The sequence below is a fragment of the Filicampus tigris genome, chromosome 5, assembly GCF_054856515.1.
Source record: "Filicampus tigris isolate MCC_2025a chromosome 5, RoL_Ftig_1.0, whole genome shotgun sequence".
Classification (NCBI taxonomy): Eukaryota; Metazoa; Chordata; class Actinopteri; order Syngnathiformes; family Syngnathidae; genus Filicampus; species Filicampus tigris.
The window spans coordinates 20,959,609-20,983,035 of record NC_141221.1 but is presented as its reverse complement, the minus strand read 5'-3'; the positions used below and the strand labels follow the sequence as shown (position 1 = coordinate 20,983,035).

At 40.8% G+C, this 23,427-nt stretch overlaps 3 protein-coding genes and 1 long non-coding RNA gene across 20 annotated transcripts; 2 read left to right on the top strand and 2 right to left on the bottom strand.

The window, feature by feature from the left end:
- Window positions 1-176: 176 nt before the first annotated feature.
- Window positions 177-2,936, top strand: LOC147147759 (uncharacterized). Of its 9 annotated transcripts, none has more exons than XR_015086911.1 (10): window positions 177-309; window positions 616-645; window positions 734-829; window positions 899-943; window positions 1,639-1,744; window positions 1,821-1,856; window positions 2,338-2,384; window positions 2,460-2,535; window positions 2,655-2,714; window positions 2,802-2,936. XR_015086911.1 is itself a non-coding variant. In XM_086031511.1 (9 exons), the coding sequence occupies exons 3-8, from the start codon at window positions 812-814 to the stop codon at window positions 2,680-2,682; spliced, it is 318 nt and encodes a 105-aa protein (XP_085887637.1). In that variant the 5' UTR covers window positions 177-309; window positions 616-645; window positions 734-811; the 3' UTR covers window positions 2,683-2,714; window positions 2,802-2,936. The 9 variants fall into 9 exon arrangements, 2 of the variants coding, with proteins under 2 accessions (XP_085887637.1, XP_085887636.1); XR_015086910.1 differs by having other exon boundaries at window positions 2,651-2,714; XR_015086908.1 differs by having other exon boundaries at window positions 2,460-2,714.
- Window positions 509-9,103, bottom strand: LOC147147758 (uncharacterized). 6 transcript variants are annotated; one of them, XR_015086917.1, is made up of 8 exons: window positions 8,962-9,103; window positions 7,413-8,691; window positions 4,101-4,184; window positions 3,747-3,858; window positions 2,476-2,906; window positions 2,044-2,381; window positions 1,893-1,961; window positions 509-1,425 (listed from the first exon to the last, which is right to left on the bottom strand). It is a non-coding gene; the product is annotated as an uncharacterized LOC147147758 (long non-coding RNA). The 6 variants fall into 6 exon arrangements; XR_015086916.1 differs by lacking the exon at window positions 3,747-3,858 and having other exon boundaries at window positions 2,044-2,103; window positions 2,196-2,381; XR_015086920.1 differs by lacking the exon at window positions 3,747-3,858 and having other exon boundaries at window positions 1,893-1,958; window positions 2,044-2,103; window positions 2,196-2,381.
- Window positions 9,104-9,899: 796 nt separating this feature from the next.
- On the top strand, window positions 9,900-19,851 carry idua (alpha-L-iduronidase). Of its 4 annotated transcripts, none has more exons than XM_086030911.1 (15): window positions 9,900-9,974; window positions 10,184-10,271; window positions 11,367-11,507; window positions 11,604-11,686; window positions 12,567-12,674; window positions 12,794-12,889; window positions 13,516-13,718; window positions 14,426-14,605; window positions 14,796-15,006; window positions 16,165-16,383; window positions 16,487-16,608; window positions 17,654-17,779; window positions 18,019-18,095; window positions 18,176-18,276; window positions 19,555-19,851. In XM_086030911.1, the coding sequence occupies exons 3-15, from the start codon at window positions 11,488-11,490 to the stop codon at window positions 19,653-19,655; spliced, it is 1,647 nt and encodes a 548-aa protein (XP_085887037.1). In that variant the 5' UTR covers window positions 9,900-9,974; window positions 10,184-10,271; window positions 11,367-11,487; the 3' UTR covers window positions 19,656-19,851. The 4 variants fall into 4 exon arrangements, with proteins under 4 accessions (XP_085887037.1, XP_085887038.1, XP_085887036.1 ...); XM_086030912.1 differs by having other exon boundaries at window positions 9,943-9,974; window positions 11,389-11,507; XM_086030910.1 differs by lacking the exon at window positions 9,900-9,974 and having other exon boundaries at window positions 9,981-10,271.
- Window positions 19,797-22,937, bottom strand: LOC147147756 (purpurin-like). The gene is made up of 6 exons (XM_086030915.1): window positions 22,796-22,937; window positions 22,559-22,673; window positions 21,501-21,637; window positions 21,285-21,397; window positions 20,248-20,460; window positions 19,797-20,141 (listed from the first exon to the last, which is right to left on the bottom strand). Exons 2-6 carry the CDS (start codon window positions 22,670-22,672, stop codon window positions 20,131-20,133), a joined length of 588 nt encoding a protein of 195 aa, XP_085887041.1. The 5' UTR covers window position 22,673; window positions 22,796-22,937; the 3' UTR covers window positions 19,797-20,130.
- Between the last annotated feature and the right edge of the window lie 490 nt (window positions 22,938-23,427).

The window sequence follows — 23,427 nt, the reverse complement described above, 5'->3', positions numbered from 1 at the left end:
CACCACTACTTCTCATACGCAGGCAACCCGGGTTCGAGCCCCGGCAAGCATTTATGACAATGCTTCTATTATTTCGCTCCTGCATTTTCAATGTAACACAACTTCTTTACTAACGTCGCCTACTTAGCTTTCTGTGTTAAATGAAAGTTTTTTTTATTTTTTTCCTCTGTAAGTGACGTCATCACCGGAAACCTATTTAAGTCGGGGAAAAGGAGTCAAATCAGTCTTTCTCAGCTCGCTGTCAGCCTCCGGTCGTCCACCAGCTGCTCCGCACACAGCTCCACAAGATCATCGAAAACTTTTGACAAGGTGAGTTCTCAATCTTTAATAGACTCTTAAAACTCACTGCTTTTGCTCACTTTGAACTTCAAGAATCACTGTTGGCTTTCTCACGCCTTGCTAACATGGCAAGCTAAAGCGTTTGCTTTAGCGTTGGTAATTAATGCTTTCTACGACTTTAAATTGCACCAAAACGCGTTTTGGCAACGTACGTACTGATAAACGGATGAACGCAATTAAAATATTTATTCATTGTTAAGTTGATATTTATTCAACAGTAATGCAGCTACTTTGTGTGACGATGACTAACAAAGCATTTGCTCAAACCTTTTCCAGCGTCTGGAGGAAAGTGCTGTTTTGCCAAAGATAAGTAGACAACTTCACAATCAAACTGAATAAATAAAGTATATTTTCATGCATGCCTGCATGTTGATTGCCTCATTTCTGTCCACAGGTTGAGTTCTTCAACATAATGACCCTTAAAATGGCTGACTTCCTGTCTTTTTGGGACATGGCGTCATGAGACTTTTGCATGTCTACCAAATGTCAGGTTGCTAAGCCACTAGTTTCTCAGGCTGAGTATTTTAAAGTCGAATGCTTACGTTCCCTCGTCTGTCAGGCCACCGTGCTGTTAAAGAGGCGTCCAGCTCTGCTCTCCTCACTGGTAAAACACACTCTTTCATACATGTACAAATGTTTGACTAATTATTTCAGCATGTTCTGACTAAGGGGCCTCTTGTGAGCTTATCAATCAACAAAGGTGTGTCAAATCCAGGTCCAGTTAGTGAAAACCCAGCCACAGTTTGACTTGCGCCACAGGTGCTTCTGGGGAGCTCGTTTACTTGCCGGTTGAGTGGAAGCACCTGCGGCTACATCCAAACTGTGGCTGGGGTTTTACTTTCTGGACCTGGATTTGACAGCTGAGTCAGGTGCAAACATGGACTCAATGGTAACACTAAGATCATTGTCAACTTTAATGTTTGCTGCAGTATCACTCTAGGAAGAAGCACCCGCCAGGATTTTGGATGTCACCGAAGGCGGGTCAGGAGACCTGATGTGACTTTCAGCAGTGTCCCATCCAAACTTCTGCTTTTTGTTTTCTCCTCCCACTCTTTTTCTGCAGTCATGCCAGATCTTCATTGAGAGCTGTGAAACAAGATGGCGGTGTATCAAGTGAGCATTTTTTTTTCCTCTGCACTTTTGCCAAATTTGCAGTTAGGACACTCATCAGGGGTCTCCAATCCTGTTCCTTGAAGGGCGGTTTCCTGAATGTTTTGTCTCCCTGCTGCGACATGCGCCTGATTGAAATGATCAGGCTCCTAAAATGCTTGCTGATCATTTGAATCGGGTGTGTTGCAGATGGGTGCAATGGAAACCGGGCAGGATTGAAGACCCTGGTCAACAAGGTGGCGCTGAAGAACCTGATCAACATGGATCAACTTGTGAAGTCGAGCTCCTCGTCAAGGTTGGGAGCTGTTGCAAAGGAAACTTAATGAATCAAAGTACTTGACTTTTTTTTGTTGTTTTTTTTTTTCTTCTAGGTGGCGCAATGATCAACGTGCTGACCGGATCAACAGGTGACAAAAAATTCTGCATGTTGAAAGATCACGCGCCTGCTTTTTCTTGGACTTGGCATGCGCTGCAGCTTCCAGTAAGAGTGCCGTCAGGGACTCTTCCACCTGCTGGGCAAAGATTTTTTTCTAAATGTGGAAGGTCCTCAAAGCTGCCTACATTTTCAATATTAAGACGTGCAAATAAACTTACTAAAAATAGCAGCTTGTCTGGTCCGTTGTTTGTCCATCCGGGAGAAGTCTCTGCACCAGTCTACAGTGAATCAAAAATGATTCGCCTTGTCATTAAGGGTGAAACACTATACATTCATGACATGTTGCTGATGCCATAAGCTTTTGACTCACCTTTTGTCTTTAGGTCCACACGCTGGCCAACTGACGACTTCACCGTTTTTACATTTCATCCAATATGTCTCCATGGTGTTAGAGATGACTGCATTTCAGGTTAGTAATAGAATTATCTACTCACATGTTCCTTGTCCTGCAGATGGCGCCACTGAGGTGCTACGAGCTGCAACATTGAGTCCTCTGCTGGTAAGAAAAGGAACATTTCATTTCAGCTAGCATGTTCCAGTTGACTAACAAAGTTGAATGATTTGTTGTGTCCAGTGTGGAGCACGAGTACCTGCTCACAGCACGAGACCAGCGACAAGTTTGCCTTTCTTGTTGCTTGCTCATCCACGAGGTGCTCAAGTCAAACTTTGAGGCAGCCTCAGAAGAAATGGGAGACATTTTACACTTGGACAGTATGCTCTTGAAATTATTTTCACTGCACAATCCTCATAATTTCCCCTTTCCAGGCAGCAAGGAACAAGATCATCTTAAATCATAACTCGCCTGTGAAGACTTGAGTCCTGCTTGCTGGTAGGTTTCAAGCGCCCAAAATCTTCTGCACCAGATATTGACTTAACTTTTGACTCACAGGGGGGGGGTGGATGTTTTTTCTCTTAGGTCCACACGCTTGTCCAAGTTCTTCGCTTCTTCTCGCTGGCCGACCACTTCGCAACGAGCAGACTGTCATCTGACTTGTAACTTGTTTGTTTGCGATTGTCTGCCCTGAAAAATAAAGCTGGATTACAAATAACACTTCAATTCTCAATTTCATTCTTACACACATCGCTTAAAGAAAAGTAACGAAACAAACAAATCAAAAATATTTTTCACAACAAATTTTCCCAACTTTTTTTCCCCGTTTTTTTGTGGGGGGGGCAAGGCTGGAATGAGGCCTTCTGATTCGCTGACGTAGCAATGCAGATAAAAGGCTGATTGGTCAAAAGGTGGGCGTGGCTATGCAAATTCAAAGTACTGCGATTGGTAGGATGCGAAGGGGGCGTGGCTATGCAAATTCAAAGCACCGTGATTGGTCAGATTGGCAAAAGTGGCTGAAGATATGCAAATTAACACACTGTGATTGGCTATGCAAATTCAAGCTGCGTCATGATTGGTGGATTTGAAATTGGGCGGAGTTAAAGGCGGTCCTAGCAGCAGATAGTTTTTTTGAAGGCACTTTTGAGTCTTCAGGTCAAAGTCACTACATGAGACAAGTCTTTTACTATTCCCCTCAATATCACATGACCCAAAACTCGATGTATTTAAAGATTGCTCGAGTTTTGAGTCATGAGGAGACAAACAGGAGTAGTAATGTGATACTTGTGTCCACAGTAGTAGCGACTGACGTGCAACTCTCACCTCAAGACTTCAAGCAGCCTTTGTTTGAATAGTTTTTCACTGGAGCAACCGACACGCATGAAAGGCTTCAAATGAGGGCAGATTTACCAATAAAACACAAAGACTCCGATTCAAGTTGAACAATTTATTGGACAGAGTAGCTAACATGACAATTTGAAAGCACAACTCAAGTTGCACACACAGACACTGACGATGGAAGCAGCTTACCAGTAAGCGTTGCCTGCTTGACGAGCTCATGTGTGATGTCACTGACTTCAAATGACACGCACACACTTGGGCGATGGCACCAAAGGGTGACGTGAGCGCACCGGGACAAAAACTAAGTGTACAGCACAACACCATCATCACACACTGCTGGACATGTTTTTAAATGACACTGATGTGAACCAAGTTCGTCAAAAATAGATATACTATTTTTTTTTTATATGACATTATTTTTTGACTAACTTGGCCCACATCCTTGTTATTCAAAAACATGCATAAAGCAGAAGTTGAAGTTCAGTGCACTCACGTCCACTTTGTGGTGCGATGTGACATCACACGACACTGCTCAATACTCACACGGGTCGAAATGGAGCCTTCCTTTCCGCACGTCCCACAAGTCCGTCGGCTGCAAACTTTGAGCACGAAGCCTCATCCATCCATCTGGTCAGGCAGAAAATAAAAGCAGTAACACTCTTCTGTACACAAAAGTTTTAAATTGTCTATTTTAAGATTCAAGTCGTTTTATGAGTAAAATAGGATGGTATAGTTTCACTTTTAACTTTTGCAAATGTGCTCACACACGTCATGCATCTGTGTGAGCAATCAGCTGGTGGCTTTCTCTCCACACCTGACATCCAATGAGCTACTCATGCTCCTTTCAATCAACTGCTCAAGCTGGGCCTCAAAGTCCTCCCCCTAAAAATACTCCGCCCTTGTGTTAAGATAGCGTAGTTTAATATTGTTCAAACATACACAAAAATTAAAACTACTCCAATAGGCAGCAATCTTGATCCCCTTGATATCATTCCTTTACCAGCCCTCGTAAAAATGCCACTTTACACTTGTCATTTTACAACACTACATTATCTGATAGGTATTACTTTACATTTCCAAAATACAGCACTTTTATCAAAAGCAGAAAACTTGTCAAGTTACAGATTACACATTGTTTGTTCTTATTCCCTGTGGCCCAAATAATCCTTTGTATTAGAATGTAAAAAATATTTATTGGGGGAATAGCAGATTACATTTTCCATTAATACAATTTTGGACTCTAATTAGGGCTGTCAGAATCAAAGCGTTCATTCTGGAGATTAATTTAAATTTCATAAAGCGTTTGAAAAAAAAAAAAAAAGAACTCAGTTTTATTTAATTCCGGTGGCAGCTAACCTCTGCATAGCAGAGTCACTGGCACAAAGACAGACAAAGACGGACTTCTATGTAGTTTTACTTTAAAAAGTTACTCATTGGAGAAATCCAAAACAATTTGTGCACTTTGCAAAGCCAAATCCAAATACCATATTACTTGTATGTCTTTGGCGTATCGTTTAACAGTTGTATTCTGTATAGGGATGCTCCGATCGATCGGGCACCGATCATGATCGGCCGATTTTCGTGAAAAATGACGTGATCGGAATATTTGATCAAAGCCTTTTATTGTCGATCAAAACATCCGATCACCCGCAGTTCATGCTTGGCTGCAGCGAGACGAAATGGCAAAAAAGTTGACGTGAAAAGCATCGCTCGCGCCGCCCTGCGCGCAACCGCTGCCACCCGCGCGAACTAACTCCAATTAAAACGCGCCGCCAGAAAGGCTCCCTAATGCAGCCGCGCCTCCGCTGCGAGCAGAGGGGAGGGACGCAACACAAGGATGCGAAGCATGAGCTGCGGGTGATCGGATGTTTTTTTGATCGGCAATAAAAGGCTTTGATCGGATATTCCGACCACCGCCGTTGGTGTGAACATAGCATTGTCTGCTGTGTATGCGGAGTTTGCGTCTTGTAATACTGTACATGCCATGAAAAGGTACCTCGCGCGGGGAGCATGGCCAAAGGTTTCAACATAACCAACTTAATCCGACATTTGAAGAATAGGCAATTGGGAGACTATGGTGAGTTTACGAGGCTCACTGCATTGAATAAAGTCAAGGCGGACACAGCGCAGTATAAGTGGCATTATTTCCACATGCAGGGAGACGCATTGTAGGTCACTTGTGGGTAACCAGAACCACTATATCATTTTGTAGTTCACAAAAAGATTAACAGTGACTTTTTTCTCGTTGACAAATGCACAAGATAGTTTGTCTATGCACAAGAAAATAAAGTTCCTGAGTCCTTTCAATTTAGGAACTCATTGAATAGTTAATTCAAGTGAAGCCTGCATGTATTCTTTCTACTTTGATTATAGTCTGAACCATGCAATGTTTAGGTGGCATGTTATTTATTTGACTTTTTGCATAATTAAGTCTTTCGGGACTGCTGATTATTTTGATCTGTTAAAAACTGTGTGACTAAAAGCTGGTAAATTTAAGTTTTTCAGTTATCTTTGTGACTGAGTAATTGTAATACTGTGCCAGCAACAGTTTTGTATTTATTCATGCTTTTGAAAATATATATAGATTTTTATCAAAATTACGGCAATAATATGGCTGTTTTTTTTCCAGATAATATTGCATAATAGCAGTCACCATAAATAAATGGGAAAATATACAGATATTCCATGTGATCGGAATCGGTATCTGCCGATCTCACTCATGCATGATGGCCATCGGTATTGGTGTCATAAAACCTAATTCTATAGTATACAATACAACTTTAATTACATAGGGCATTTCATAATGTCCACAGCTGTCACAAAGCACTTCACATTACAATAACAAAATAGCAATAATATAACAAGTGAGCGCAATAAATTAAAACACAAATATTACTATATACAGTAGACATTGGAAAACAGCAGAAAAGTGCCAGTCTCACGTCAGATCAAAAGCCAAAGACTAGAAATGTGTCTTCAAACGGGTTTTAGAAATGGACTGAGAGGGGGCTTGCCTGACATTTAATGGAAGGTCAATCCAAGCGGAAGGACCAGGAACAGAAAAGGCTCCATCCCCACATACTCAAAGAATCATATTCAAGGATCAAAGAAATCTATTTGAACAGCCTACGATTTATGTAAACCTTTGCATTAATTACTTCAAATAAATTAATCGCTTGACAGAACAAATTTTTTTTCAGGATCAATTTAGATACGTCATGACATTCTTAATTTCGAGGTGTTTTTATTTATTTTGAGTGTTTACATTTATTTACAATAAAATTTGCATTTCTGTAATGGCTTATCTATTTAATGACTTTTATTCAATGCAATCGCCAGCACAAAAAAAAAGCAACACAACATTTTGGTCAGCAACATATTCAAGATGCCTCTCAGTGAAGCTGCACCTGTACACAAGGCATACTCAAAGGTTTGGCTAAGTCGATGTTGGGGTGGAGGCTCTTTCTGTCTGGCAACGTCACGCCCCAACACACTACATTTATTGACAACATACAATTTGACAGCTTTAAAAGCTGCCTCTACAATCCATCTTTATGGGTTCTCACCATAGTGGTGCATTTGCAGTCTGAACCCATAAGGGGGGACTACTTTTCATTTTTGTAAACGTTTTTTTTTTTTTTTTTTTAGTTTTTGATTTTTCATTCATTTTATTTAACCATAACTTGCTACTTGCTTTTTTTCACAGCCACGACTTAAACTAAAAGTGTATTTATAAAATAACAACATTGGGTGTCATTAGACTGTGTCGGTGTCCCTAATGTTTTGACTCTCTCGAGCCACCAGAGACATAATGCTACACAGAAGAAAATGGAAGGAACAAGCAGCATGCAGTACCTTTGAAGAATATGTTGATGGTGAGATGTGCAGGTAGGCGACCAGCAGCAGGTGAACATGGGGAGAGATTTGCCTCAAAATACTCACACAAATGCATCCACGATGTTCACGTGTTTTTCAGATCCACAAATATACTGGTGATTTTCACAATTGTTTTTTAATGTTGTGTGTCATTTATCATGAATCCGCGGGTGAATTGTCGAATGTGCGTTTGTGGCTCAGCGGACAACTGCATTTCCTTTTGACACAAACCTAATGTTTTCTAAAATATTCCCACACTGGGGGCTGACATTTCAATCGCCCAAACAGCAAAGGCGCTCCAACTGCGTCCGTCTGTCGGACTGCGCGCACAAACTGAATAATCCCGTGTGACGCGGGTCATGGTAAATCGGTCCTCTCGGAATATCCCAGTCTGGGCGTGTACTTTGTCACGTTAACGGCTGTCCAATTTAACTAGCAGCGATCACTGCATGGTTCAAACGGATCATAACGAGAACGTCACATTAAACATTGACAACGCTCGCCGAGACACGAGTTGCGTTTCAATACAGTCGAGCACTTCGCACTCGAACAGAAATAAGTGGATCAATGCATTAAAATGTTAATAACTAAAAATCAAAACAATGACATTAGCCTATATCATGCTTCGATCCTCACTCTCGTGGTTGGGATGTCAAACATATGTTATACTACCCAGTCTCCAAAGGCTTAAATAAAAAACATCAAATCTTTTGATGAGACTTTTGTTAAGTCCTGGTTATGAATAAAAATAACAGTAGTGTGTAAAACAAGCAAACAAACAAAAAGTCTTCACGTTCAATTGTTCTAAGGTGTTAAAAAATTATAAACATGTATTTTTAATCAACATTTTTTTTGCTATTGTTTCCTTTTTGTCTTTGACCTGTTTCGTCAGCCGCTGCTCATTGCAAAACAAAGTTCTTATTACAGCAAAATATTTTGCAAATATATCTTGAGTCACTGTCAATCTTTACATAGGAAACTACAGTATGCCAACTGAGACGACGGGATGTAGAGCATTCCCGTTAAATGGAAACAGCAACACTGCCTATAGCGGAATGAGTAGCGATGACATTTCCACACATGTAAATACCTGAGACCGTGTGTGTGCGTGTGACAACACACACAAAAAACGTGAAAATCGCGAATATATTTGTGGATCTGAAAAACACTTGAAAATCGCGGATGCATTTGTGTGAATAATTTTGAGACAAATCTTTGCCCATATGTGAAGCCATCACTCTTCCATTGTGGACATCAGCTTTGGTGAGGAAAACACACAAAAAACATTCAAGTAAAACACTTTCCTTGATTGACTTTTGATTGACAGTTGAGTTCTACTTGTGGGCGTGCTAGCTAACTAGCCACCTTTGTTGGTATTGTTTTAGATAGCTAGCAAGCTTCCAGTGACGTAGCGAGTATCAATCAACAAACTAGAAGGCCTCAGTGTCGTAATTATGCTCCTAAATAGTGTACAAACATACATTTATATATAAATGGCAAATAGTTTAAAAATGTTTAAATTACTCACTGAAAACACAGCTTCCAGTCACAGGAGACATGGTTCTTGAACCGGATGTGTGTATGGTTCTTCTTCTTTTTCTTTGGTGCTTCTTCTTCATCTTGTTTTTGGCGGGTTACATCTCCTTGGTGCATATCGCCACCGAGTGGACAGGAGATCGTAAAGGCATTTGGCAAGCAACGTTATCCTATGATGTTATCTATCTACCGTTTTCGTTTATTTGTTTTTATTACCGGTACTTTTCTTGTGTATTCTTATTATTACTTTTCTTATATATCCTTATTATTACTTTTCTTGTACATTATTATTATTATTATTATTATTATTATTATTATTATTATTATTATTACTATTATTTCTTTAACAGAAGAATGCCAACAATTTTTTCCAAATTACAAAACAGTTCACGATATCGTCTACAGGCGCTGCGCTGTCGCCATCTCCTGGTCACTAGGAGAAATGCTTTCGGTGACAACTGCCGGGAATCTAAAACAGATACATGTACAGAATACGAGCCGTATTTCGATTTGTCACGTGCTGTATTCTATTTTCGTTTTAGAATTAAAAATGGAAAATAAAACCGTTTTTAGACTTTTCCTTACTCGTTCCAGACAACAAAAAAGAAAATCAAGCTGTATTTCAATTTTGGTGTTTGTATTTTAAAATGAAAATCAAATAACGAGTCGTTTTTCCATTTTTTCATATCTGCTTCCAAACATAATATCCAATGACCATCGCTGCATTGGTAGAAATGATGTGGTTCGTGATGTGTCGGACTTCTTTTATTTATTTTATTTTTTTTAAACTATTGGTCTTAACCAATAGTTAAGCACAGAGTGTTTGTAAACGCCACTGAGGCTCTGCGGCAACGCATCCTTCATAAACGTGTTTAATAACTGCTTTGCTCACTAGAACGTTGTAATCACAGAAAAGTGGAAAAACTACAAGCGCGTCGCAGTCTTATAACGTCATTGTGGTCAGCTGACTAACAACCGCTTTCCTCTACAAACGCTTTTTATGAGGTACTTGACATGTTCGATCCTTGTTGTTGTGTGATTATTTTTCATTCTGTTTCTACTGACTTAGTTGAAAGTTTGCCTTGGACAGTTGAACTTATGAAATGCTGATTTCACTTATTTTTAATAGGGGGGTTTCTAGCGCAACTTGCCAAGCTTTGCTGAAATGCAGAAGAAAACATTTATTTCCTTTGCGTTTATTGTGTGTGTCACAGTCGCCTTTTGCGATTCTTTCGTCATCGACGTTGACTTTGGAAAACCGGTAGCACCTCTGAAACATTTCTGGAGAAGCACTGGTTTCTGGTAAGTAAAGAAACGTCCCAGAAAAACACCAGTCGGGAGTAAGCCCTGGCTTAAACTCTGCATTTGTATACAGTACTGTTGCACGTTTTTTTGGGGGGTGGTAGCAAACTACTTTAAGTAATGTATCTGCTACAGTTGGTATATGCACCGTTACTATACCGCAAGTTGTATGAATGTTAATACTATTTGCCAGTAATTACGTTGAGAGGTTTGAGTTTGCACTACGTAGTACAGAAGCTGCATGTAAAGAAAAAGAAAGAAAACCCTAACCTATTCTTGTCATTACCTTTGCAGGCATAAGAGTAGGCACAATTCTTGCTCTTGCGTTAATGTGCAGGAGTAGTGAAGTGAAAGTTTAATGTGTGTTGTGTGATTCTAATTGTATTTAATTATTAACAATTTGTTTGAACAATAATTACAAGACCACCACTTAATAAACAGCAACACCCAAATCATTGTTCGTGCCAATATACCCGTAGTCTATGTAAACGTGTTTAATCGATACATTCAAAATTGCTAACTTTAGCATGAGTTTATTACCGTTAATTATTTTCATGATCCATGAATTTTCAAACTGTACAAAATATACTATAGAGGTGCAAATACAATACAAAATACTGAACAATTAAATAAGTCATGCACAGTGCAGTCAGTGGTTCCTTGAGGTATGAATTTTAATTTGTTACTGGACCACGCTTATAATTTAAAACACTCGTGTATCGTGTCATCTTTCCACATTTGAACGGACTGGAATGGAAATGCTGTTGATCCAAATAACAGCCCTTCTCTGTGTTTTTAAAATAGCACTCTATAATATAACTTTAACTTATAAAAACCAGAGCTGGGCATTTTACTAAAAATTCGCGCTCCGTTTATCGCCTTCCACCTACAGCCGAGGTACCCTTCCGCCGACCGTTTATCCTCCATTTTATCCGGCTGGACCAAATAGTAATCGCCTATCGGTTGGCCCGTCTATCATTTTAAACACGCTTCCGTTAGCAATTCCGTCGAAGCACTTAATGATGCTGTGTGCGCTCTTGTCCTTTTCATGTCATGTGTGTAATACATCTGTTAAGCACTATGTGTTGTGTGCAGTCCTCCTCTCCCTCACACTCAGGCGCACTACTTTGATCTGAGCATTGACCAGCAACAAAACCTTGCCTACGTGGGCTCTGTCCCACATGGAGGGATCCAGCAGGTCCGAATACACTGGCTGATGGAGCTGGTCACTGCCCAGTAAGTGAAACAGCAGCAGTAGCAGATCAGACAAGCTTGCTGTCATTGTGTGTGTGGATCACTATTTTGAGCAGGCGTCTGCTTTCGTTGTTTCAGAGATGTTGGAGGACAACCCCAGTACAATTTTACAAAATTGGACCAGCTAATGAATCTCTTATGGATTAATGGACTCCAGCCAGGTACAACATCCCCATCTCAGGCTCGACAATATACTTTTGCACCTGTGATTCACCTCTGGTCTTTTCTTCCTCAGTCCTCAACAATTTCAAACCATTTTGACATTTTTTTGTGTGTGCAGATTTCCAATTGAGATAAAGCGTCTTTGCAGCGAATAGAGATATTTTTACGAATTTGTCTCATGCTTCCAAATTTCTCAAACAATCCAAAGTCAAAATTTTCAGGACATTCAGGGAATTGAAGACAAAACAACCTACAGTACTTTATTTATTTTTATTTATTTTTTTGCAGAATTCCACATTTTCCATGAGGAAATTCCCAAATTAATAGAGAAATTTTACAAATCCTGCTGGAATGTTTGCATGTCATCAATTTCTATTTAGAATTAGTATTGAACTACAAGATAAGATGTAGAAGCCTTGTCAATCCTTCGTGTTTTATTTGTTCACGTTGCTATTTGATTATGATTGTATTATTGTTGTTTTTTTTTTCAATTGTTTCAGCCCTTGAAAATGACATTTTGATATGTTTGTTATGTTTCACACAGTGCGGATTGACATAACATACCATCTTGGTATTAGTGTTTTATCAGAACTAGCGCCTAAATACAGGGTGAGATGTTTTACCCTTATCAATTGGTCGTTGCTCTTTCTCTACTGAGGTTTCTCTCCTCCTATATGTTAGCATATTCAACTGCTAGCACATTAGCATTTTATCAGTTGTCATTTAAAATAGTAGCTGAATACAGGGCAAGACCAGTATGACAAACAGTATGTGGCTATAAAATAAAAATGCATAGCATTCATAAAAGGTGATAAACTTGAACCAACTTCATTGTTTGTTTTTTGTTTTTTTCGTCCTTGCGCATTTGCTATTTTTCAGGTTTTGAACTGATGGGTAGCGTCTCCAACTACTTCACGGACTTTGAAGACAAAGCTCAAGTGTTCAAGTGGAGGAATCTGGTTTATCTCACAGCCAAGAGGTACATTGGTGAGTGAGCGCCAGCTGCTGCCATCTCTTTAAAAAGCAAATGACACAGCTCCGAGCAAATGCAAGGCGTCACTGACACTGACTTTGTTCAAATGTCCACTGGTGACTGTGTCTTACAGAAAAATATGGTCTTGGGAGTGTTTCTCAGTGGAACTTTGAAACATGGAATGAGCCCAACAACCATGACTTTGATAATGTCAGCATGTCAATTAAAGGTACAGTGCTGTCAGTGTCCACACAGCCTGCTGCTGAGGTATTGTGAACCGGTCTTTCAATGACAGGAAGGTATTAAAGTGGAAGTCAACTCAAACTGATTTTTTTTTTCCAGAATATGTTCTATGCAGGTCCACTAGTATAAATACGGCATTCTGATAAATATTGCATTTGTGGAATGTAAGTTACGCAGCAAAATGCACCCACTTTTAGCCACCTCAGGGGGTGGCCATTTTGTCACTTCTCTCGACTGAAGATAACATCAAAGTTGCTCAGGTAACAACCAATCACAGCTCACCTGTTTTCTGAAGCCGAGCCATGATTGGTCGTTAGCTGAGCCCTGAGCAACTTCGATGTCATCTTCATTCGACAAAAGTGACTAAATGGCCGCCCCCTGAGCTAGCTAAAAACGGGTGGATTTCTCATATGCCACAAACGCAATATTAATCAGAATGCCACATTTAGATTAGTGGGCCTGCGTAAAGCATATTCTGGAAAAAAAATATGTTTGGGTTGACTTCTACTTTAAATAAGCTAACTAAAATATTATGAATAGTTCTCATGATGTTTATGTACAAAAGTACAATCGCAATGATATATTGATGGAAATGCTATTTTTTCTCCTCAGGGTTTCTAAATTATTACGATGCCTGTTCGGAGGGTCTGCGGGCTGCCAGCAACTTGCTTAGGTTCGGTGGTCCGGGAGACTCGTGTCACTCGCCACCACGCTCACCTTACTGCTGGGCCATGCTTCAACACTCCTACAATGGCACCAACTACTTCACTGGAGAGACGGGCATCCGGATGGACTACATCGCCCTGCACAAGAAGGTGTCGGCAAATTTACATGAATGGACATGATCATTGTCAAGAGGGCGTGACTCATAGGCTCGAAGAGCTTATCTGAGCAGAGATGCTGAGGTACTCACAATCTGTACTGTACAAGTAGAAGTACAGATACTTGTGCAAAAAAAATACTGGTAAATGTAGAAGTACTGTACTGATTCAGCTCCTGTACTTACATAAAAGTAAAAAATGATTTTTTAAAACTTAAATGGCGCTCCTACAGAGTAGAGGAGGGGGGGGGGAAATCACTTGTGAGTGTTGGTTCGGCTTTTATGCTATCAATCAGCGTCTTCCCATACCTTTGCCAAGGCTGTAAACTGATGACTAAAAGCTAAATTAGCTCATGGTAACAACCGTAAAAGTACTTGAATGTGTTTTTTCAAATTAAAGAATTATTGAACGCCAGAAGCTGAAGATTTTAGGCAGGACGCAACACATTCACCACAAATCATTGATGAAGCCTACAATAACAAATCATTCTCTAGATGACTAGGGAATATTTTGCTCCATCAAATCTGTTACTCTTGTCGTTCCCGCTCCCTGGTTCACATTTCCCAATGTTGCTGCTGTCCCTAGTTTATCCGCCGTAAAAGACGCCAAAAGCTCAATCAATCAAGATCTCAACGTGACTTTACCTGTCTCTGTTTACGTCTTTTTTGTTTTGTATGTTTTTGCATTCTTCTCTCTTCTAGGGAGGAGGTTACTCTTTGCCTATCCTCCAGCAGGAGTTGCAGACCATGGGAGAGATCCTGGAGCATTTTCCTCGGTTCCGCACTCGGCCTGTGTACAATGATGAGGCTGATCCGCTGGTGGGCTGGTCCCGGCCTCAGGAGTGGAGAGCGGATGTGACCTATGCTGCCATGGCCGTCAAGGTGAAGAGCATTGACCGAGCATGACTACAAGATTCGAAGGAGTTTGGTGTGAAAGAACATGAGTCCTGATGGCAATGTGATCGACATGAACCAAAATAGAACATTTCGGCATAAAAATGGCGCCGCGCGATGTCGTAAACCGAGACCCTGCAATGTTGTGTAAGCGAATACTAATTGTTCCTATGAACAGGTGATCAGCCAGCATCAGGAGGTGCTGTCTGCAAACAGTACCATCAACTACACCCTGCTGAGCAACGACAACGCCTTCCTCAGCTACCATCCTCACCCCTTCACGCAGCGCACTCTGACCGCTCGCTTCCAGGTCAACAACACGCGGCCTCCTCACGTGCAGCTCATTCGGAAACCCATCCTCACTGTCATGGGCCTTCTGGCTCTGCTAGGTACTGTGACCTGATGGCCTTACGTTGATTTATATATTGCAAAACTCTTTAATCCTGAACTGTTCCGTTCAAATTTGACAACCATAAAAAAATACCCAAAATGTTGTTCTTTAACCCTGGAATTGGATGACTTTTCCTACAGTGACCCAATACATACAAAAATACAAATGTTAAAATGTCATTCTTTGGTACAGGTACAAAGTGCATTGAGCCTCAAATTTGACCCGTGGCTACTAAAATGGATTTTATATTTACCACCATTTAGAGGTGCAACGAGTAATTGACTACAAATCGATTGTCAAATTCATTGAGAATCATTGTGATAATCAATTAATCTTTTCGAGACGCCGTTTGATTTAAAATTGCCCAAATCCTCGTAATTTCAGCCTCTCAACAGTAAATATTCCCAGATTTCGGTAGTTCTCCATGAAAGCAGACTTTACTTTGTGTCGAATCAAAATAAAACATTTGCAAACATCTGCTTTTACTTTGAAAAACAAAGATAAACATTTGCTTGTATTTTTTTTTAGACATATCGCAGACCAAACCAGTACCTGAATCACAATTCATTTAAGTTTGTGCATTTTCTGCACTGTCAATCTGAAATAATGCCCCGCTTTTGAATACAGGGATGAAAACTAAAACATTTTTATTAACCCAATTTATTGACGGATTAATTGATTATTAAAATAAACATGACTTGCAGCCCTAACCAGTGTTAATTAAATGAAGGAGAATGGTGGATTCTTGAATCTGAAGCTGTACATTCCATAAATGTATTTTATTATGTAATTTTTTTTGATAGGCCACAGTAGTACACTGTTCAAGAGTGTTCTTTCCACCACATTTGCACACAGTCTGCAGAAAAGTGTACCTTTTCGGTCATTGGGGAATCTTGAAACAGTGTACGACTAAAACAGCATGAGAATCATCATACATACTAAATGTACTAAATGCCAAACACTTGTTTTTATTTAATGAAACAAAACAAAAGGTGGTGTAAAATATAAAGTACACTTTTGAAAATTTGATGATATAAACAAAGATGAGGATATTCTTGGTCAAGTCTGAATGCTCTGTGTGTATGGAACATGAACATTATGCAATGATTAAAATGTTCCTTACTCCGTAATGGGCCTGTTGTCATGACCCGTCCAGGTGAAACCCAGGTCCTGGCACAAGTTCTGAACACCTCAGGAGCCGATGACGCCCACAGCGGACGCGTGGGAGTTCTGGCAAGTAGCCACCAGCCCGAAACGCCCGGAGGCTCAGACAGCTGGCAGGCCGCCTTGCTGGTCTACAGCAGTGACGACAACCGCACGTCCACCAGCACTAATGATGTCACCCTGTCACTGAAAGGACTGGAGTCGCGCACAGGTGGATTGCATATGGTTCACTGCACTTGCGTTCTGACTTTTATAGCATATCTGCAAGTAAGTGGCTGTTCAAAATGTTCACGTCCTGTTTATTTGCTACTCAGGTCTTGCCTATGTCACGTATCTGATGGACAATAACGTTAGTAACCCCTATCAACAATGGCGGAACATGGGAAGCCCCACCTACCCCACCACAGAGCAGTTCACAAAGCTCAGGAACGTCCAGGTTTGATGTTTTAATTTGATGATATTTCAATCGTGTGTGTGTTCGCGCCAGTGTCCGAGATCTTGACATGAGCCAAATGAGGAGGTAGTGATAGAAAGATGATATTTTGCCAATGATGCCAAAAAACACAATCTATATCACAATATCTATAGATTTGAAGAAAAGACAAGATATATATGTACAAATAGAACAATTGTTAAAGTGCATAGTAAATATTGCTTTGATCGGTCCTACAATTATGCACTGTTGACACTAAACAGAAATTACGGTCACATGACATGATAAAGTTAACATCATCATGTGCGCAGCTGTATAAACTCATGAACAGCATATTTAATATGCATTGATACTGCATCATAAGAGATGATGTTTGATGAAACTTTTAATTTTGAACATGCAGTAGTAAAAGAAACAAAGAAACGAAAAATGTGCAATATAGTAAAACACGCTGTACCATCGGTCAAAAAAGGAGGAGGAAGAAGTTAAAACTTAGTGAAACGCTCCCCTTAGATAAATTATGTCAAAATTGCAATCTGAAATATGCATACATTGATATTATTATTATTATTATTATGATGGATGGTCTCCATATATGCAGAAGAAACATTTCAAGACAGCACTTTTGTTTTTGCTCCCATTTTTCATGAGCTGTCAAATATTGTTCACAAATCAAAATCTGTGTTTGTGAGCATTTCCCCTTTGCCAAAATAATTTGCCCACCTCACAGGTGTGGCATATAACGAGACTGATTAGACAGCAATATTATTGCACAGGTGTACCTTAAGTTCCCAATAAAAGGCCACTCCAAAATGCGCACTTTTATCTATTGTTAGAAAAGCCGTCAGTATCTGGTGTGAGCGCCATTTTCCTCACGCAGTGCACCACTTTTATTGCACAGGTGTGCCTCAGGCTACATGAAATACTGTTCCTCCTCCCCCTATATGATGTCATACATTGCGATTTGTTGTCCCACCCACTGTAGTGTCAAACTCTGGAATTATACTCCTTGTCAGCTTGGCTTTGTATTAATATGCTACTTTGTCAGGACCCTCTTGTTGATGGACCGCAACCGGTGCCTGAAGGCAACACTCTAACGTTGAAGGCAAGACTGCGTGTTCCCTCTGTGCTGCTGATACATGTATGTGCCCGACCCAAAACTGCTCCCAACCAGGTCAGTAGATTGGTTCTTCGGAGTGATGAGGTGGATCTAGAAAGCATTTGTGTTTTATTCCGTTTTTGTATAAATTCAGCACACGCTCAAAGTCAGTGAAGCACAAGTTGCTGGTCCATGGATTTCGATGGATATCAAGAATATCAACTAAACGCTTAGCTGGCTAAATTTAGGTCCCGAGTTATACGAATAACGCGTCATTCTTTGGCTTGGCATGTCTGTTCCATTTGCCCTTCAAGGTCAATGGTTTGCGCTTCATCGGGATCACCAAAGGCCAAGTCCTCATTATCTGGTCTGATGGCTGTCTTGATTCCAAGTGGGTGCATGAACTCAGTGAGACTTTTTGTTTGAAATCAAACTTATCCCTTCACTAAAGTATCCCTTCACTATTTGCAGATGCATTCACACTTTTGAAGTGGAGCGCTCTGCAAGTCACAAGGACTTCAGCAGGATTAACAGCCACAACACCATTTTCACATCATTTGTTTATTCACCTGGTAAGATGTTTTGGTGATTGTTTAACGTAACAACATGTTATTGGAGTTATTGTACACTACTCACAAAAGGTTATTCGGCTTGCAGGAGAAATTTCAGAAATGCACTTGTCTTTAAAAGTCAATTGAATTTGATCTTTTCTAAACTGCTGAATGGCGCCGTGAAAGTCGCAAGCTACAGTATTTGTGAGTTGTGAGTAGTGAACATGCTGAACAATTGATTCCGTGTAGTGGCGGTGGTGCCCTAATGTGGCCCGTCTGTAATGCTTGTCCAAACGACAGTAAGTCAAACAGTTTGCGGAATGCAACATCACTGAGGGGTTTTGTGAAGTTTGGCATCTGCAGTTGTGATGTCATCTTTCATTCACTTATGATGGGCAGGAGTGGTAATCTGGCCATTGGAAAGTTTGATTGATTACATGATTGCTTGACTTATCATTTTCCAGAGTGGAATGATTATGGAAAGTGGCTCTTAAATGAGTTTTTAAATACCCACAAGAACAGGGGCCACAAATTTGACTTTCTTTTGGATTTCCTCGGATCTCCGCAGGGTCAAAGGTGTACACGCAGGCTTAAAATGGTCTGAACATGCATCCCTACTATTCTTTGGTTACATTTAGAGCAAATTTTAACTCAATCAAACACGTTTTGTAGGAATTAACAAGATTCTGGCACAATTGTAACTAGAAAAATCCAAAATGGTTTGGAATGGATAAAGCGGGCTAAAATGAAGCTTCTGGAATGGCTTTCCTAAAGCCCAGACCTCAACCTTATTGAACATTAATTGACCACGCATAAACCTAGAACACTAACGTCCGGTGATTTTCACCCACACGATTTTTTAATGTGATATTTTGTATTTGGAAATCAAAGAAGACAACTTCTAATTTGGCATACGGCGTTGTACTTTTACATAAATTGATGAAAACTGTATTTTATCCGGGATATTACATTGGGTTAAATGTACCCGATGTGTTACTAATTTTATCGTTGGTGTTCTAGGTCCATGAAGAAGAGGTTTCAAATATCCAGAAAGCATCTGCTGTTGTTTAGAGACATTTATCCAAATAAAACGTAGGCATGTGTGTACAGTACGAACAATATTTCAGCTTGTAGGTATCATTTTAGCCCTGTGTGGAATCGAGAAAATGCTGCATAAATTCACATTGGTGCGTTTACGGTATTTGTGTAAGGTCCCAATAATAGTGTGATCCTCGTCAAATCCAAGACTAACAAATGAACCAGGTTAATGATGCAGACTTGCATGTTGTGTTTGTTCAGCGGACCAGCAGGTGAGCGGCTGGTACAGAGTTCGAGCCGTGGACTACTGGGGCAGGCCTGGGATGTACTCACTGCCTGAGGAGTATTCAGATGCGCTTTAGACGTGGCTCATCATCGATGAAGGTGTTCATCTCAGACCATTATGTAACTAATCTGCTACTTAGCCCATGCATGCGGTTATTTACAGACCACGCATTGTTTTAAATACTAAATGAGATGGATACTTCGGGAGTCATTTGTGGTTTGTTGTCATTGTAATATATTTTATTTTTTAATAAAATAGTTTTTAAACACAAACATTGCATTTTTTTTTTTTTTTAATAAAATGTACTCCAGAATGATGAAACAGTACAGATTTGATCCATCTGTGTAATAGTAACAAACAAACACAATGGACATTTGTTGTGTTTATCTTGGCAACTGCTTTACATTTCATTGGGGTCAATGGGGTCATGACATAGGAAACAATGATGACAATTTTAGACATAACAGGATAATTCTTGTATCTTGGGTTGCTGACTTTCAGCCCGGCGCGATGACTAATGAAGTGCTCTCCAGCTGCTGGTCGCGACATGTTTAGCAAGCTCCTGATGGGAAGGAAAACAATGAATGGATTATAGTCCAAACATCCACCTTGCTTATGACACCTCAAATGAGTCCATACTTGCAGCGAGTGCAGGAGTGAACACGTACCAGACTGCAGCACAGGCTGGAACTGACCCGCCATGCAGATTTCCTCCTGTTTTTGGCGCACAACTCTCTGGATAGGCGGCGGCAGGCCGCGGGGGTTGCGGGAGAAGACCAGTGCGTAGCCGTCCTCGCAACTTCCGTCGTCCTTCAGGCTGCGGCAGGCGTATGTGATGGCGTAGTTGTCATAGTCGGTGTCAATGATCCAGTAGTTGTCACCTGGGGGAGCACAGAGAGGGTGCATGTTTAGGCTGGGGTGATGTGTGCATATTGTTCAACTCAATGCAACCGTTTATCCAGTTCTAATATTTGACAATATGGAATATAGGTCAAATCCTGCTAAAACATGCATCCATCCATTTTGTGCACCGCTAGTCCTCATGAGAGTTGCAGGGGAGCTGGAGGCTATCCGAGCTCACTTTGAGCAAGAGGCGGGGCACACCCTGGACTGGCTGCCAGCCAATCGCAATTCACCGACAAACAACCATTTATGCTGATGTCCACCGGACTGTTTGGCACTTTCAGGTAACGTAACCCAGAACCTCTTGACTTTGAGGCTGAAGTGTTTACCACTTTTCCACCACTCATTCAGTTCAAATAAAATAATTTCAAAGTGCCAGTAAAGATCACAACAGAAAATAACTTCAAATGTAAAAATACATTCTAATCCCTTTCAATAGCGGCTGTACAGTAACTAAACAAGTTGTTTAAATAGATTGGATAGATTGGTGCATCTTCTGATCAAATCGGGGATCGGTTATTGTTTTTGTTTTTTGGACTCACTGATCGGTGATAAGACTCCAAAATCCTGACCCTGTAAAGCCTAATTATTATTGTTGTATTGTAAGGAAACACTTGGAAAGCACTTTGTGTTTTAGAGACAGAATTAATAATCATCATTAGGGCGCATGGAAAAATAAATTCCTGCAATGATATATAATTGCCACAATTGGTGATCACATAACGTTTTGTGCAAGTGTGCAGTGTACACATAAACTAATGGTACAGATATTACAGACGTGCGCAAGATTTATTGCACATACCTCCACTGGACAGATAGCTGGCCAGTCCCTGGTAGTTCATGAACATCTTGCCTGGACTTTCAGGGTCTGGCACAGAGTACTGAGCGGCCATGTCAGCGCACACCACCCAGAACCTGAAGGTCGGAGAGGGAATGAGAAAAGCTTCACATCAGCCTACAAGAGTTTCAGCGCTTGAACAAATGCATGCACAGGCAATAATAAATAAGCGCCGCTGACCCGAACAAAGTGACTCTGCCCCTGGAGGAGGCCACCATAGCGCCATCATCGCCAACAGTGTACTCAGCAGAGATGTTGTCTTGGAGGAACAAGCCCTCGGGATCCTTCTTCTGCAAGGCATACCACTTGCCTGCATACTGAGGGCAACAATAAAGTTGCTTTTAGAATCATTCACAACACAAAATACTTTGATTTTTCAAGTCGCCTATTTGTATTTATTTGAACTGCATACATTCAAAAAATGGATAGCTAACTCTTTTTGTCACACCATACTTATTAGTAGACTGTCAAAATGGGCTTGTTACGTGTTTCAACCTCCGCCAGCGACGACACAGCGTAAAAAAACATTTCAATTGGGTGATTGGTTAAAATCTCTGAGACATATGGCGGAAGAAACACGGAGGAACGGGAACCAGGGAGCATGAACCGTGTTGACGCAAGATATTCCCCGCCCATGGCCTTATTTGAGAGAATTGTTTGAATTTGTGGGCTCCAAGAATCATTTGTTGGCGAATACGTTTTGTCTTGTGCCAGCCTAAGCACTACCGTCATCATTATCATCATCACCATGGCAACAAGACAATGTGTTGGCATGCTGCTGGGACAAAAGACTCACACACACACTTCTATGATCACACAAATGCAATACATCACCTGTATCATATCTATCAGCCCCCCTTTTTTTTTTAGCTTCTCCCCCCAACCCTTCTTCCTTCTTAAGGCTATTCTCATTCTGATCAGCTTCTGGTGTTCACAAATTCTGTGTTATCTTAAAAGACAAACAGGTAAAGGTGTATTTTTTTTCAGTTGTTACTGTATGATTTGCTAACTACCGTAAGCATTTTTAAACAACATTGACAGCATGAAAAAATATTTGTACCTCTTCCTTTGGTACTTGTAAGTATTTTTCAGTCTGTATTTTTTCTTTTTAAACCTGTTCAGGAGTTTAAGTACAAAGTGTGACAACTTTTGCCACCTCCGAGTAAATTAGTATAGTATACAGTAGACACACTCCCGTCCGAATGCGTGTTTTTCTTCATGAAACAATGCGGACTTACCCTTTTGGGGTCAAAGTCCTGTTTGACGGTGAAGCTGTCCACCACACAGCTGGCCAGGCTGTGCTCCACGCTGGCCAGAAGCAGCATGACCACGGCAAACATTTGGAAGTCCATTCTAGGCAAAGACAAGTCGACAACATTGCTTTGCTTCATGTTTCAAATGAGGTTTCTCTCGCTGCGCTTCTCTTCGGCAGTTCTGGCCAAGTCGCCCGTCCCAATGGGGCTGCATCACCTTACCTTGAAGGGGTAGCGGCAAGCTGAAGCAGGAAGGTCCAGTTCAGGGTTGTGAGGGACAAGTCGGCGGTGCAGTTTTTATACCTGAAGCACACCTGACTCCCAGTTTATTTTCATGTCTTGAACCTAAATACAGAATTTAAATCTACCCTTAATCCATTTAACCAAATCCCTTGCCGTAAGCTGGTGAGCGCTCGTATTCAGCAGTGTATAGGCTTTATGTAATTGTTTGCAGAGTCCCATAATAACATATATAATGATTGGTGTGCTGGGCTGGGGTGAGGACATAACAGGTCCTTGGGCCACGTGGACGCACTCAAAGCATTTACTGGTGATTTATTTTGGCCATGAGGGTTACATAAAAATGACATTGCCGCACTTTTGATTTGTTTAAACTGGAATGACATATTTACGGTTTGGTTCAGGCAGCATGAAGGACTACAGGACGGACTACATCTGTCTTGCAACTACAAAGTTCAAATCTTTGCACCGGCCTTCCTGTGTGGAGTTTGCATGTTCGCTACGTGTTTGCGTGGTTTTATTTTCAGGGTTTTATGTTATTGTTGGAGTTGTCAGGTTTGGGTCACCAAGGGCGCAAGCCCAATTATCAATTCACAAAAACAACTCACTGCGTG